At 38.4% G+C, this 16,278-nt stretch overlaps 2 protein-coding genes across 4 annotated transcripts; one reads left to right on the top strand and one right to left on the bottom strand.

Annotated features, from left to right (window-relative positions):
- Nucleotides 1-997: 997 nt before the first annotated feature.
- On the top strand, nucleotides 998-16,159 carry LOC108051118. 3 transcript variants are annotated; one of them, XM_017133093.2, is made up of 7 exons: nucleotides 998-1,015; nucleotides 1,182-1,656; nucleotides 11,255-11,391; nucleotides 11,452-11,940; nucleotides 12,345-12,474; nucleotides 13,009-13,158; nucleotides 15,432-16,159. In XM_017133093.2, the coding sequence occupies exons 2-7, from the start codon at nucleotides 1,593-1,595 to the stop codon at nucleotides 15,860-15,862; spliced, it is 1,401 nt and encodes a 466-aa protein (XP_016988582.1). In that variant the 5' UTR covers nucleotides 998-1,015; nucleotides 1,182-1,592; the 3' UTR covers nucleotides 15,863-16,159. The 3 variants fall into 3 exon arrangements, with proteins under 3 accessions (XP_016988582.1, XP_016988583.1, XP_016988585.1); XM_017133096.2 differs by lacking the exons at nucleotides 998-1,015; nucleotides 1,182-1,656 and adding an exon at nucleotides 10,983-11,084; XM_017133094.2 differs by lacking the exon at nucleotides 13,009-13,158 and having other exon boundaries at nucleotides 1,004-1,656.
- On the bottom strand, nucleotides 9,454-10,768 carry LOC108051076 (putative gustatory receptor 9a). The gene is made up of 3 exons (XM_017133027.1): nucleotides 9,971-10,768; nucleotides 9,585-9,737; nucleotides 9,454-9,519 (listed from the first exon to the last, which is right to left on the bottom strand). The coding sequence occupies exons 1-3, from the start codon at nucleotides 10,766-10,768 to the stop codon at nucleotides 9,454-9,456; spliced, it is 1,017 nt and encodes a 338-aa protein (XP_016988516.1).
- Nucleotides 16,160-16,278: the final 119 nt, after the last annotated feature.

The raw sequence follows: 16,278 nt of genomic DNA, 5'->3' as shown, positions 1-16,278 counted from the left end.
TTGACAGCTGTTCGCTGGGGGCGGTGGGCGTGGCTGGGTGGGGGGTGATTGGATGCTGGCTGCATCGCATGTGCTCATATGCTTGCCAAGGTGAATTACAGATGACGGCTCCAGGCAGAGTTGCACAACATGGGGCGCATATGGAGGCGGCTGGATTTGGGAAGGGGTGTTTCATGGAGGGGGTGGGTGAGGCGGTGGATCAGGGGAGTTGGATCAGGAGGAGCACCAATAGTCACCAATGGCTCGCACCCACACTCAAGCACACGAGCCCATTGACAGTCAGTGCTGGTTGAATCAAAAAAATAGTTAGATATAATTTTAAAATATTTATTCCCGGAAATCTAATGTTTTTTTTAAAACAAAAATGTATCCTAGCCTTTGGGTAATCTTTTTAATCCAACGAATAGATCTGGGTTCTTACATAAATTAAAAACAGTGCATTCTTTAAACAGTGAATCCAGTGAAATACAAATACCCTTCTATTTATAACTTTTATTTCTTTATTTGCTGCACTCATTAGGGTTAAAGTTATTATTTTTATAGGTTTTTGGATCTTACAAAAGTTGATTTAATAGAAAAAATTACGTATTGACCCCCAAATTTGTTTGACTATGTTGGCAAAAATGGTCACTATTGTCTGACCATAACAATAATCGGTTTAGTTTCATATGTATATGTTTTTCGAAACACAATCGGAAGTGCCACAGAAAGGTTTTGAGATTTGAAGTCCCCTAAAACGAGTCTAAAAGAATGCTGTGTAAAATGAGACGTTCTCTTTTGGACTTTATGAATACAACATCCGTGCGATTAAGTGATTTCAAATCTCTTGAGATTTTTAGATGTCCTCTTTTATGTCCTTTTTTATGACTATTATTTTGTGATGCAAAAATGGCCAGATCTAGCGGGTAAATAGCCGAGGGCGAAACTCTGGCGGGCGATTTTCCGAGTCCCTGGCACGAAGTGGAATCAAAAAAGCGCTTCAGTTTCAGTCGAGCAACGCAACTCGAACGCAACGGTACATGAACGTCGGACGGCGAGCGAAATTCAGTGCCCCCGATAACAACATCTCTCCAAACACCGAACTGCAGCTTAATTAAATAAATAACGTTTTCCTTTTTTTTCAAGTTAAATAAATATATAGTAATAGTTGCTAAAATTTCAATTTCCAAACACACCTATAGTGATAAAATCCCCGAAAATCAGCAGACGTATTTTGAAGTTACGTCAAAAGGAGTCGCGAAAGAAGAAGAGCCAGAGGAGAGGAGAGAAGAGGAGGAGGAAAGGAGAGAGCCGAAAAAAGAAAAATAACAACAAAGCAAACGCACGCGATAGGAGTAACTGTAAATGTGAAAGGATAAAATAGGAGAAAGTAGAAATCAGCGAAAGGACTTTATTTTTTTTTGCTTTTGTTTTTGGCGCGTCGTCGCCGTTTTGCCTTTTGTTTTTATTATTTTTGCCTCGTCCGTGTGCCTTTGTTGATTGCTCTGCAGCCGGCTTTGCCCCAAAAATAAGGGAGGGGGGGTGTTAGAGCGAATAGGGGGCGACACTAACCACTGAGCCACGACAGCTTATGTAAAGCGTGCTATGGAAGCATGTCGTCCACTTCCAGCTCCGTGCTAACGTTGTCATCGTTTAATCTATTATTTTTCACCCAAGGTAAGCACTTGACACTTTACATAACTCCCCCATTTCGGTCCCGATTACCCGATTGGGATTAATGCTCGTCCAGTTGGGTGGCTGACCCAATTGGAGTCCAGTTGGGATGTCCCCGGAGTGCGTAATAAATTGTGGGCACTTTTCTTCTGGTTTATGTGTATTTTGATGACTTCCCAGGGATATCTGCGTAATGTAAAAATTAAGATTAAACTTTGTTGGTAATTTGGTTAAATTAGAGGATTAATTTAACGACACAAATAAGAGAAATAGTGCTGTTTTTTATGTTATCATTAACTTTGTGGCCATTTTGTGGTCCGACTTTAACTGAAATGCCTTCACAATGTCTTAAGTCTAAGCTTATGAAATATTAAGATATTATTTGATGATTTAAAGACATTTAAAGGGATGTCTAAAATCAAATATTTCATGTCCTGATTATAAATTATAGATTTTATTCTTAAAAGAAAAATTATAAAAATATGTGTAATTTTATTATTGTCACCTATATCAGAAGTCTTAAAGCAACTCTATTGTTTAAATATTTTAATTAAGGACGTTTTGCAGTAGGTTTGAGTTGGTTATTTCCGCAGCTGTTTAAACTGGCGTTCAAATTCCATGAAGCTGTTTACAGATTGTGCCATCCACAGTCGCACAAGATAATAAATCTCAGTCAAAGTGCCCTAAGCTTGGGGCGCAACCTAACCCCCGGGTCCTAAATAAATCCCAGTCCATTTAAGCACCCACCAAAGCGGCCTGACCAACTTGATTTGCATGCAAATTGCGTATAAATCCTTGAATTGTTGCTGCAACAGCGCAACCTCAGCGAAGAATGCCTCTCGATTTCAAAAAAAACGAAGAGATGGGGCAGTTGACTTGGCCAGACTCATTATTTGGTAATAGCCGTCGTCGCTGAAAATGTTTGCTTTTAATTAAAACAAAAGGCGGTTACATAGTGCTGTTTGCCAAGACAAAATTCCCACAGCTGTTCATTTGGGCAAATTGATTTTCTGGGCCTAATTGCGAAAAGAGTGTGGAGGACCAAAGTGTGGCTACCAATTTGGAAACTTTTCGACAAATTAAAGAGCCGAGAAGATCGGGTGGCTGCTGTCAAGGTCGTGGCGCCAAGAATATACCCTCCAATCAAATTGGATTCCCACTGTTGTTGACCAAACACTGCGGTTTTCGGCACTTCGACACCCCCAACTGCACCTTCGAGAAAAGCGAAGTACATGCAACAAGGGTTCTGCACTATTTTTAGACACTTGCCACTACCCAGGCCACAAGGGTCTCCACTTTTGGGCAATGTCGGTGTTTCGAATGCCCTATTCAGCTGCCACTATTAAATCTGGAAATTTACACGAAAAGTACTTTTACGGATATAAAAAGCTTAACATTAACCGCAAAAAAAATAATAATAATATTTCGGGCTGTCTTATTAAGTCATAAAAACTTAAAAAAATAAAAACCATAAGTACGCTTAATATTTTGTTGAGTCCCAGCATAATTTTAGAGAACTATTCGAGTGTTTTCAAATCTCTGATGATTTTTTGGTAATGTTATTTTGTATAAGCTTTTTTGAAAACTCTCGTTTCGAAAAAGAGTATAAAAAAGACAATGCTGGGGATGTGTGGCTTGTTAGGGGCCGGATTTCAATGTCAATGCCAAAAAAAAAATGGACGAGTGTCACACACACGTTCACCAAAAAAACATGCTCCCACACTCATTCACTTATCCACTTGCATTGATTTTCCGCTTGGTTACTTGATTCAAAAAGCCAAAAGGAGGGGCAGCAAAATTTGATTATTTTTGTTTGGTCCTGATTCTAATTGCACACACACTGGCACACACAAAGCCCCCAGAAATAGGCAATAAAAAAATGCATTTTGCAATTATGCCAACCAAATGGAACCAGAAGTACGGCGACAACAAAAAGTTCAACAAGTGGGCGGGGTCGGCGCTGGGGCGGGGACGTCATTACGGAGAAAGTCCTGTTCCCTGTCCCATGTCCTCCGCCATCCTCCACCCCCCCTGTTCACTCTTCATCTGCTGTCTGGTTTCTCCTGCAAAACAAATAAAGTGCGAAATGAGAACTGCCATAGAACGGTTACAGTGGGTTGAAATCTTTTCAAATTTCGACCGATAAGAAAGAAAATAATAATTGTAAACGTAAAAAAAAAAATAATTAAAAATTAAAATTTATTTTTAAATATATTAGAATTTTCTTAAAAATATAAAAAAATCGAATGAAAAGGTCAAATCAATTCTTATAAAAATCTTAAAAGCTTAAAAAAACACTTTTTAAATCTTGAAAAAATCAAAAAAATTCTTGTTTAGTTTACTTCAAGATTAACTTCATTTTTGTCCGCTTTTCGACCACTGTGCTGTGTGGAAAACCCGAGTTGAGCCAGAGGCTGGATTAGCTCTTGTCGTGACCTCGTGGCCCGTTGGCATGCAAAATGCAACTAATTATGAATTTTAATTAATTCTGGCATTTTATTATGGTTGCCGCTGCTGCTGTGCAGCATTTCTGCCCGTGGGCAATAATAATAATAAAGTGACTCGGGGAATTGCAGTGTAAGTCTACAGCATTTTCTATCGCCTTTCCCTCAGACTTTTTCCGGCTGGCCAAAGAAAAAATATATAAAACTAGCTGGAAATAAAAGTAAAATGGGGGGCAAAACAAGAACATTGAATGGACTCTTTTGTTAGGTTTTCGGTTGTGTTTCCCTCTCCCGCAGTCAAGTGTGTGCCATTCAGTTGTTTCTGTCGTTTGATTGGGCCGTATTCGTGGCATTTCGACCATGGGAGATTGCATTTCACTTTGACCGTTGAAGAATGCCACGACCACCAAGGAAATGTTTTTATTTTTGACTGCAAACTTTTTTAACGTATTCATTGGAATGTAAAAGAATGTAAAGTCCTTAGAAAGTCATCTCGTTTTGGTGGCTTTTAGCATAGAATTTTACCAACCGCAGGAAACCAAATTCCTTTTGTAAGTTCCAGCTATTTTTAGCAGAAAATAATTGCCAAAAGATTTATTTGGCCTTATTTAAATTGATTTTTGCGGTGAGAGTTTTCCCTGAAAATATTTGCTTAAACTAAAACATTTCTTAGTTTTCTGCTCATGATCATTTTAGTCTTTGTATGTATAAAAATAAATATATTTACTTTGTGTATTAAATTTTAAATTACTAATAATATTGAAATTGTAATTCTCTTTTCAAATACATTTTCTGTTGATGTTTTATTTGTTTTTATTTGCTTAGCACACTTTTCTCTTTTATCCGCTTCCCTGTTTTTTGTTGTGCCATTTATTTTATTATTTTGTTGTGCCAGCAGAATAATCGCATAGTCTGCTTTTGAGGGCAACAGCTGCATCTGACATTTGTGCCCCCTATCTTAACCCCTTAAACTCCGAGCCCCTATGCTTAACCCCTGTTGTGCACACTTATGCCTGAAAGCCTTATGAAATACCAATTTAATGGTCTTGTGGCTTAAACTGCATTTTGCCAATTTATCCGTTTCTTCTTTGCCCTTTTTCCCTTTTTGTTGTCTCTGCTGGAATCGATGGACATTCTGTGGTCGTTCTAAGCCAAATGCATTATTAAGCTCCATAAAAATGTCAGGGCTGTCGTAAAAGTACACATAGCACAGAATTTACAGGCATTTCAGACTACAAAATAAAGAATTGAATAAGATACCGTAGAAATGCGAAACCAAAATAACCATTTATACGAATGTTATAATGGTTTTGATAACCCTTTTTCCGCTTTATAGTTAAATGTATATTTGTATTCAGATAAAAGCACATTAATATATCAAGAAACTCGAAGTTTTTAGTTAAATATGATACAAAAACTGTTTTGATATTTTTTCCGTGTAGTTAAATGTATTCCCATGCACAGTGTTGTTGTTTGTTTTGTCCCATGTGTTGAGGGGTATCAAAGTGGGTTTTTGGGCGTTTGCCGGTGTCACGGAATGCAATCGACACTCGTTGGGGGAGTAATAAATATTGCAACACTCAATCCCACTCAAAATTGGCAGATCCAAGTTGCCATGTTTCCCAGGATACTATTTTCCAGGACAGGATTGTGGGCACTCACTTCATTAACCGAAGTGAAATCAATCGAAACGGCGGCTATTCCATTATTCACCAGTCACGCACCTTTGTTTGCTGTTCGAGACTCTATGTCAGTCCTCAATTAAATTATTTAAATATAGATTGGAATATATATGTCGGCACGTAGACAACGTTAATGCCATTTGATTATGCAAACCGAATTAGGTGGCGAGATTAAAATCTAGTGGGCCTAGGATAAGATGCATGTTTGCGGCTGAGAGGGAAGATTTGATAAAATTACTGGCGAATAGGGGATTATATTTAATGACAATTTATTGCCTTAAATGGCTATAAATCAAATTAGAATTAACATAAATTTGATAGTATTATTCAATAAAACGAGCGTTGTTTTATTTTAAAGAAGTGTATTGTTAATTATTATCAAATAATTTCAACTGCACATTTGCTCAGCTAGTTAGCAATCTTTAAGTTACCTGTCAACAATAATAATGTATAAAATATGCCGTTAAACAAGAAAACCCACTTTGTATAGCCTTGAAAAAGACACATATGTAAATATTTAAATACATTTAAAATGCACTGTTAATTGAGGCAGAAAATTTGATGTGCGAATAAATTAAAAGCGGTTAAAAGAAATCAATTCATGCGCTTAATGCCTGCGTGAATGATTTCCCATCCTTTGAAGTTGCGAATTTTTTTAATTTAAATTCAGAACCCGTCAGAAAAACACCTGGATGGGGATACATTTCAAAAGGACCTCGATGTCAGCCTGCACAGATACTCAAGTGGGTGCTTGAAAAGTTTGCCCCTCCGTCGACCCTTGAATCCTTCCTTTGGCCATTCAGTTTCGATCTCCCAGCTGGGTGCCATCAGCAAAACTTTATTTCGCCGCTTGTTGCTTCAATCACCTAACAGAGGGGCATATCCGAGGATATGGCACGTGTAGGACGGATAAAGGATATAGCCGGGACCACAAATTATGCAAAATGGCCGCAGCAGGCAAACAAGGAGCGTGCTGCGAAATGGGGGAAAAATACAGCAGGGATTCCGCAAACTTAAGACATTAAAAATTCAATTCTCCATCACAGTAAAGTTCCTATTTTTATGACTCTCACTCAAAGCATTTTTAACTTGATAACCAATTTATTTTATGTGTGCTGTTTGAAGTATTTTTAAATAATAATAACAATTAACGATCTTTAAAATTGATGATCAAGAAATAAGCTTTTATATTAAACATCCAAAAATATAAAAACTTCTAACGAAAAATTCAACTTAAGGAACCACCTCTGTTCCTTGGCCGTTTCCCTAGTTTGGCACAAATTGAGGCGAGTGCTTAAATAATTAATTACAGAAAAGCGCAGTTCCATGAAAAGCGTGCTGAAGTAGTGTTGTGGTTGCTTTGGGTTGGCCATCGTGGGAATAAAAATAAATAGGGGAAAAGGAATGGCGGAAAAGTGGAAAAAAAGGGGGGAGAAAAACCATCACAAGTCCTTCACTTCTCACCGTGTTGTTAAACCAATTGGCAAACATTTTTATTTTATTACATTTCAGTTGCACTTTCTGTTGCTTTCTGCTCTTTTCCCACCCCACCCACTATTTTTCGCCCCTCATTTTCCGGCTTTTCCCGGGGAAATTCATTCTTCGGCAGTAAATAGATGGTAACTAGGGGTTCCGCATCCGGTTAATAAACAAAAGGTGTCGTCGCCCGCCCGACTGTCTCCGGATTTATTTGTCCGGATTTCTATGCTTGTTTTCTCATTGTCTTCCACTTTGTTTCTTGATGGGCGGATTGGGTTACGCTAACCGCCGGGTGGCTTTTACTGTGGTTTTTGATGGCTCTGCTCGGGTGGCTTGTGTTTATGGCAAAATCAATGCAAACCGCGGCGTCTAAAAATAGGCATCTGGCCAAAATGCGTCACGGCCAAAGAGCTCCGGGGCGACCTAATTAAATCGCTCGACAATTGATGGCTTGCCCATCGACAAAAGTAAATGATGGAACGACAGTCTGATTGAGTGACCTTGCACTGTGAGAAGTTAAAAAAAAATGGGTGAAAGTTGTATACTATCTACAACCGAATATTAAATGAAGGTGGCTTAAAGTCTTGAAAAAGGAAAACAAAATAAGATCAAGGGTTGTGAATTTCTAGAAAAATAATTAAAAGTGTTAGGAAAAGTTCAGGCTACCTACAACTATTGATTAAAATATAAATTAGTCTATGAATTATGATTTACCCATTTTATATATTCTGAGATTTTTAACAAAGAACAATAAGTTTATTTGTTTATACAAAAAGGACTTCTGTTTGGGAAAGGTACTTTTTTGGGAAATAGGCCTTTAAATATTTTAATATCAACATTGAAAACAATGTACGTGGTTGAGTTAAGTGTTATTCCACCGGTATCCCACAAAAGTTATGATGTCGTCTAGTCCTATCGATATATTATATATGTTTCTCTGTGTGTAAATTTAGGCGTCTCCATTGGATTCGTGTTGAAATCAATTAACTGACGTCAGCAAGGAATAGTGGTGCTGTGGGTGGATTTTTCAGTGGGTGGTGCATACTTTTCGGCAAGCAGATTGCGACTTACATAACCGTAACCCCACATGTGTGTGGATAACTTTTGTTTTTCAGCACCACCCCCTCCATCCCAAGCACCAAGCACATAGTAGTCCCTCCTGTAGTTTCCTGGCAGGCGGTGCAAACTTATTATGGCCATTCCTGGCTTGTGCGCAACTTTATCAACATTATGGATGACTGACTGACTTACTTCTGCCCCAAACTTGGACAAGGTTGAACCTTAAAATTGTTTCATTTCTGTTTTTCCCATGTGTATGTGGAAATGTGTTTTAAGTAAATGTGTGTTTGCCTTGTGCTCAAGATTAACCGCAAAAAATGTGCCACTTTAAAAAAGCAATCTTATTAAGTTCATTTTGCGGCGAAATGTTTGAGATTTCTTGCAGGATAAGAAACGGGAAAATATTACAGCCATTAAAGTTTAATCCATTTTAAGTTAGCCACTCACGCAAATCTGAGAAATGAAAGCTTCGGGAATTGTTTGTGGTAAAACATTTTTGGGGCATTCATTTATAAAATATATTTGCAATTTTACTTACGGTTGGATAAATTCAAAATTATAATTTTTGTCATGAAAAGGATAATTGGAATTGGCTTCTCCTTGATATTAATATTATTTGTATTTTGATTTTACTTTATTCATTTAATAGGATAATATAAAATTTATCTGGAACCTTCTATACATTTTTTCTTTTCCAATATTGGCACTCTTAGGCCCCCATTTTTAGTTGGAAAGTTATACTTAACCCCATCTTAAGTTTCGTCCCTAGGTGACTTTTAAAAGCCAAAAATAAAATATGTGAAATGACGTTGCCTTTGGTGTTTATTGTTGTTCCTGCTGCTGTTTTTTTTTTTTTTTTTGTTTCCTGTCGAACGTGAAGAAGAAGTGGCGGAAACAGGCGGCGTCATAAATATGTAAGCAGTGTGTGTATGACCTTCGCGTGTCGCAGCAACATTTTCAGCATTTTCTGCATGCAGAAATACAACAACGATTAAATTGAGGAATTTTCTTTTCCCCTGCTCTCTGTTTGCCTTCTTTTTTTTTGCCATTTGGCAAGCAAATCATGTTGCATGTTTCCACCGCTGACCTCTGACCCCGATATATAGCCCAGCCCCCATGATTTATTTGTCCATGGCCTACGGCCTGACGAGGGACACGAACTGCAGGAATATAACGAGAGCTTCCAGAATGAAGAAGAACATCTGAGGAAAATGGGGAACATACATTTCGATTTGTTCTTTTTTTTTGGATCTATATATAGTTTTACCCCTGCCAAAGTCTGCAGGTTGAGGTGATAGATACCGCAGACATCAAATTTTATGGGATCCTGCATGATCTGCAAGGCAAAGTCCTCAATTTGACTTCTTTCCGTAGGCGTCTGTCCTGGCCGATCCTTAAGTTGCTCCTTCAAAAGCTTGGACTGTAAAAATATTCATTATTCATGAATTACTAAACAAATCTTAACTTAACAAAGTTTAAAATCAAAACCATTGCCCACAAAAATCGTAGCTTATAAACAAGATTTTTATGAAAATAATATGGTATTGAAAAATGCAATGTGAAGGAGTTTTAAGAAACACCTTTACCTGATTTAAACCTTCTTAAATAAAGTTTGAAAATATAAGAAAATTCTTTAGAAGACCTTCTACTCACCTTTGCCACACATCGATGGCAGGCGGCGCACATGGTCCAAACCTTGATGAGAGTGGGCAGCACCACAAACATTACCTGGGCGAAGATGAACCAGGAGGCGGGCATTGACTCCAGGTATGCGACCATGAAGTACACATTGCAGACGATGATCCAGTCGCCCAGGCAAATGACATTCAGCAGGAGCAGCGAAGGGCCATAGATTTGCGATATAGTGCGCGACACTTTGGCCAGATGGGCGTATTCCGATCTGAGAGTTTTGTAATCCGTGCATCCAGATATAACCTTGTGATACAGTTGCTCCACCTGGTCATCCAACCGATCCACCAGCAGCATCACTTCCAGATAACGAGCACGAACTGCTTGCAGACTAAAGGCATACTGCAGATTTTCCCAATTCCTATTGCTCTCATTGCTGATCAAAGCCAAGTTACAAACGACCAGCAGAAGCTCTAGGAATAGATGGCTGTACATGATGCCGGTGGCCCTGACCAGAGGCAGTTGCTCCAGCAGTCGACGAACTCGATGACATTGGAGCAAAGCCGTGAGGACAATCCATGCATGTATCATGTTGTAGGCCAGATTTACGCCCTGGATGGTTTTCACAAAGTACGCGGACAGTGACTCGCCATACTGAATGTCCCCCTTAAAGTAATGCCATATTTGAACGAACAGTTCGATAAGTATTAGGACCAGGAAACTACTGCCCAACAGGCGTCCCAATCGACTCCCACTCCATCCGCAAACCAGTCCAAAAAGCTGGAAATACCCGGTTATACAGCGTTCCAACCACAGCGACATTAGGTTAGCAACTGAGGGACTCAGGGTTCTGTGTAGTGACTGCGAGGTAGATATCTTTCAATTAATCAAACAGCTGGTACTGGTTGATCATATCAGGCATCTAATCGCGTTATTGTTTCTTGGTGACCCCGATAGTACAAGTTTCACTTAGTAGCTCTCACTTCTGGCGTCATAACTTGGTACACCTTTACAAGTTTGTGTATTGGTTTTTCATTCAAATTTGTATTTTAATTTCGGTATATATTTGAGCCATTGCTAATGACTTGCAAAAAGGTGACCCAAAACTGATTTTATAGAGCCTATAACTTCACCAAATGTATACCGGTTTAAAAGTATAACATTCTGTAAACCGACTGTATGGATAAGTTGATGATGTGCTGAACATGGGGTTTTGGTGACCTCAAAAGTATTAGTTTTAAGTTTTCTAGGCCGATAAGTTTTTGTTTTAATTCTCTGTTAAGTATTGTCTTATATGTTCATTTGCAGTGCTCACGGTTCTCAGCTCGACGATCAAGTACAACGAATACGCGACGGACAAGGGCGGCAATGTGAGCATACCCTGCATAGCCCAGGGCAATATCATGTGGGTAAAAGAGCACGGCAACAACAGCACAATAGTCCAGGTGAGCTGGATGATATTCCACTCGAAAGTCCCCAAGATAAATGACGAATTATTTCTAAAGACTGGTCGTATTTTGGTGCTGCGCAATGTGAGCACCGCGGATGCTGGAATTTACGTGTGCTTCGCCTCGCTGCCACGCCCATCGCCAACTGCAACAACGACGAGCAATTCAGCAACATCAGTAACTACCTCATTGCAAAATCAGCAGGACAAAGAGACGCAGCCAGCGGAGGATGAGGATGGGGCTAGGGACTCCGCCAAGGATTCCCAGCAGGAACGCGAAGTGGAGGAGGAGGTGGAGTACGATGCCCACCAGCGGACCAGGCTCATCGTTCGCACTGTTCCCGGTCCGGTTTCGCAGCTCTACTTCAAGGCCTCCACCATCCTGGGCTTTCTCATCTGGCGCTTCAACAAGACCCAATCCGGGGGCTATCCGGTGCGCAGCTTCACGGCGGAGTACCGAAACGTGTCCTACAAGACGCCGCCCGCAAATGCCAGTTTCGAGCACGCCTGGAGCAGGATGGATCCCATCAACATAGCCTTCAATGTGGTAAGTATTAACCTATCAATGATATAAATATACCTTAAGAATAGGCTGAGATAGGTACCCAAAAAATGTATTTAAAAATATCTATTAATATTTAAAAATGGTTATTATTTTGAATTGGAAAAATATCCACAAATTAAAAATGTATATGATATCTCATGATATTTTGCTATTTTTAAACATTTTAATTTAATTTTTAAATATTAAAAGAATAACTTTTGAGTCGATTGTTTAGTGTACCTATATCCTTGGCAAATTAGCATGTTTGGTTTAATTTATTATCCTTTAATTATTATGCTTAGTTTTTAAACCTACCCAGAATAGTGAATAAAATGTTCAAGTTAATCCAGGAAATACTAAATGTCTTAATGACCTTGTACTTTATGACCCAATTTAACTTCTTTTAGCGCCAAATGGAGGTCTATCGCCTGGCACCCAACACCACCTATGAGTTTCGGATATGGGCCAACAACGAACTGGGCAGCGGCGAGGTGGTCACCACCAATGTGACCACGCTGCCGGAGACCAAGGAGGAGGGTGAGTACTCCGGGCTCTGCCGCCCAGCCCTTCGAATTCTAGAGATCTTAGGCTCTATTAGGCTAGGCTAGGCTAGGTCGAAACCAGGCTAGATTATGTTGATTATGACTACTATTTTTGTATAACTTTGATTCTACTTTAAATGTGTAAACTGTAATTCTAATCGGTAGTTGATCATTCCTAATTTCAAATTGGTGTCAACATTTATATATTAAGGATCATCGGGTGGGATTGCAACCGAATAAAAATTGTAATGATATATCTTAAATATTCAAAAATATATCCTAATCTATTTCAAAAACACCTCCGAACTGGTTGCAACCCTGGCCGCTGGCACAACTCTAGTTACTTGATTGGTAGCCAGCATTATAGACTAAATTTAAACTAAGTGTAAACGTATAGCTCATTGTTTAGTATATTCGATTTGTATTTTTGGTAATTTCTGTTATCCATCTATCTCTCTCTCCCCTCTCTCTCTGTCTCTCGTATTGTGTGTGTGTGTGTGTCTCTCTGTCTCTGTCACACCCAATCCAGATCTCATACGCCTTATAAAACCCGACCTAGACAATTTCGATCCACGCATTTGGATAGTGGCCGTCAGCATAGTGCTCGGAACCCTTGTGATATTAGCGATCGGACTCTGCATTGTGCTCTCCAAGGAGTGCTATCAGTCGGCGCAAATGGGTACAGACTAAGTCGATCAACTTCAACTCCAACTCCAAAACTCCAGAATATCCCCAGTTCGATATAACAGCAAACAATTCCCGAGATATCAGCAACAATTCTCACCCGCTTTTGTTTTTCGCGAGTTTTTTTTGAAATGTTTTTTCAGTTTCAATTTGGCTTCTCTCAGTTTGCTCAGTTGTTAAAATCATACATTATTTTTATCTGCGTTGTTCAGTTTTGTTATGGCTATATTGATGTTATTGGTGTCGTTGTTGTTGTTGTCGTTATTGCCACATTGCTGTTGTTGTTGTTGCCGCTGCTATTCTTGTTAATATTAAATATCAAATTTGAGTTTAACCGCATTTAGTTTTTGTGTTTGGCCGCCGGACCCGAAATGTTTGCTTTGCCGTTGGATGTTGTTTATATGTATATTTAAGCCCCCCTATAATATATTATATATATTTGTACATAGCTTTAGTGCGACTCCTGTGACCTGTAAATATAATAACAAACAAAATGCATACGTAAATGTGTTTGATATAAAAAGCTCAGCAGGCCAATCAAATATTGATTATATAAAATTTATTAGCAAATTTGTCCTTCTATTTCTGATAGTTGCTTATTAAGCGGCTTCCATAATTTTTTATGTAATGTTTAAAATAATGTTAAGAAAGGAAAGTAGGTCCATGTTTTTTTCAGCAACTAAATTCTGTAATATATTTTGTTCTGTAAACGCTCATTTAATCAGTAGGATTTTGTTGTACATGAAAAGCTAGCCTAAAAATGAAAGAAAAATAATTTTTGTTCGAACATAATAACATTCATAAAAATCCGTATAAAATAGCAGGTTTACATTACAATAAATATATATAGAAATATTTTGCTTGCATTAATTGTAAAACTCAAGTCTTCATTTTATTTTAGAGCCGCAGGACAAGATTCTTGTATTTACTTACCAAATAACCCCTACATTTATTCAACTAAAAACCCCCTAAATAGAGCGTAGCCTTAAGTAATGAAAAGTGTAATTTCCGCTTTAACAGAACTAAAATGCAAATCCTGTCCTAGACCAAAAAGAAAAAAAGCTTTAAGCACTTAAACTGTGATAGCCTGCACTTGTAGCCAAAAAATCAATCAATGCAAACGAAATCAATGCAAAAACCGTCTAAAGGTCTTAACCAATTTTAAGCTCCAGCTGCAACAAATAAATTAAAAGATATTGCCAAATAAATATTGTAAAATGCCTAGACCAAAGAAAAAGCTTTATCAATGTTGTAACCGTGTATGTACTATACTGAATATTATTGTGTTATTTGCATTTGCAACGATAAACCCCATAAAAGCACGACAATTAAATGTTTTAAAAAACCAAAAGAATTGGATTGTATAAAATGTTCCGTTGTGTATTTGATTTAGTTTTGTTTTGAGAACACTCGAGCTTGGATTTCAATAGAATATGCACACAAAAAACACACAGAAAGACTCAAGATAAATACAAATACCATATATACGCAAATACAACTGTGTTCAAAATTATAAGACTATTTGCATATTTTTGAAAATTTCAAAAACCAAATGTTTTTAAACTAGGGTTTGATAATATCGTAGAAAAAAGCTTTTTATTAAAAGGGAACAATTTTGAAATGATTTTTAAGTATACATTTTAAGGCTCAATTATTTATATAGAAGAAAATATAACATTTATTATATTCTTAATCTATTTCTAAAATTTCTAAAATTATCTCTATCAAAAGCTTAACATATTTCTAGCTGGTTAAATAGCAACATAAAAATCTAAACATTTGTTGAATTTGTATTTGTCCTTATTGGTAAACTAGCTTTAAACTACAACAAAATGAATAACTATTATTATTATTTTGGACACGGCTGTAGGCACACTTATTTAGCGAGACAAAATTGTTGCTTGCATTACGCATACGCCCTGTGCAACGCTTGGGGGCTAAAGTGTCGCTATTTTTTGAGTGTCACTTGGTTGAAGCGCCGCCTGTAAATATTTGTGTTAAACTGTTGCACACGTACACTCAGAAAAACACCCCCAAACACACACACTCACACACACCAGCCAACACAAACAATTAAAATCCCTAGAAAAAAAAAGGTAAAGTACAGAACAATTATTAAAAATGTGTCTAACAAATGTATTTTTCTTCTCTCTCTCTTCCTCTTGTTCTCTCACCCTCTCTATCTCTTCCTCTCTTTCAATATAATAACTATATATATTTATAACCATAATCTCTAAATCAATTTCTTTCCTATTTTCAAACTTGAAGAACTGCAAGATGGTTGGGACAGCATTGAGCTTATACCGAACATAATACTTAATCCCGGTTTCAGCGAGTCGGACGGCGGACCACGTGGTGGTGGTCAAGGTCAGGAGGGCGATGGTGGTGGTGGGCAGGAGGACCAGGAGGAGGACGACGACGATGTGGCCATGCCCTTTCCGCGCACCATCATCTTTGGCCAGCACCATCGAACGCCTCCACCGCCGCGTTTGCACCTGCCACCGCAGCACCACCATCTGCAACCCTTTGGCCACCACCTGAACCCGAACCAGAGCCACCATTACCATCATAGCCAGCACCACCGGCGACAGGACGAGGATGACGACGACGACTACGAGGAGGAGCACGAGCCCACCATGGAGCGGTTCAAGCGCAAAGTTTCCGTCTTCTTCACCGGCCCCACCATCAAGCGTATTTGAGACGTATTGGAGTACAAACACACTTCTCACCTAGGTTGTTGCATTGCGGTTTGAGCGGATAGTTAGGATCCACATAGAGCTTATCGGTCGAAACTTTCGTTTTCATTTCGGTTTCCTATTTAGGCTTGAAAAATGATATTGTATAACAACAAAAAAAAAAAAAAACAGAGAGCGAAATACTCGTACCGCCACTTTGATTTATTGCTCATTGTTGCTTCTCCCAGTTCACAACTATATAGTATATATATACACGTATTATAAATATAAACCAAAACAAATATATTGCTGTGATACAAATTCAATTGAACGGACATTGTAAGGATTTACCATAAACCACACGAAACAACACGCCAGTTATTAACCATCATGAATTTGCTGAAGCTCGTAGACAACAAATCCCAATTGAATTTTGCCTA

This window comes from Drosophila rhopaloa, unplaced genomic scaffold (genome assembly GCF_018152115.1).
Source record: "Drosophila rhopaloa isolate 14029-0021.01 unplaced genomic scaffold, ASM1815211v1 contig_3, whole genome shotgun sequence".
Classification (NCBI taxonomy): domain Eukaryota; kingdom Metazoa; phylum Arthropoda; class Insecta; order Diptera; family Drosophilidae; genus Drosophila; species Drosophila rhopaloa.
Note: the sequence above shows the minus strand (reverse complement) of the source record. Positions and strands in the feature narration are given on the sequence as shown.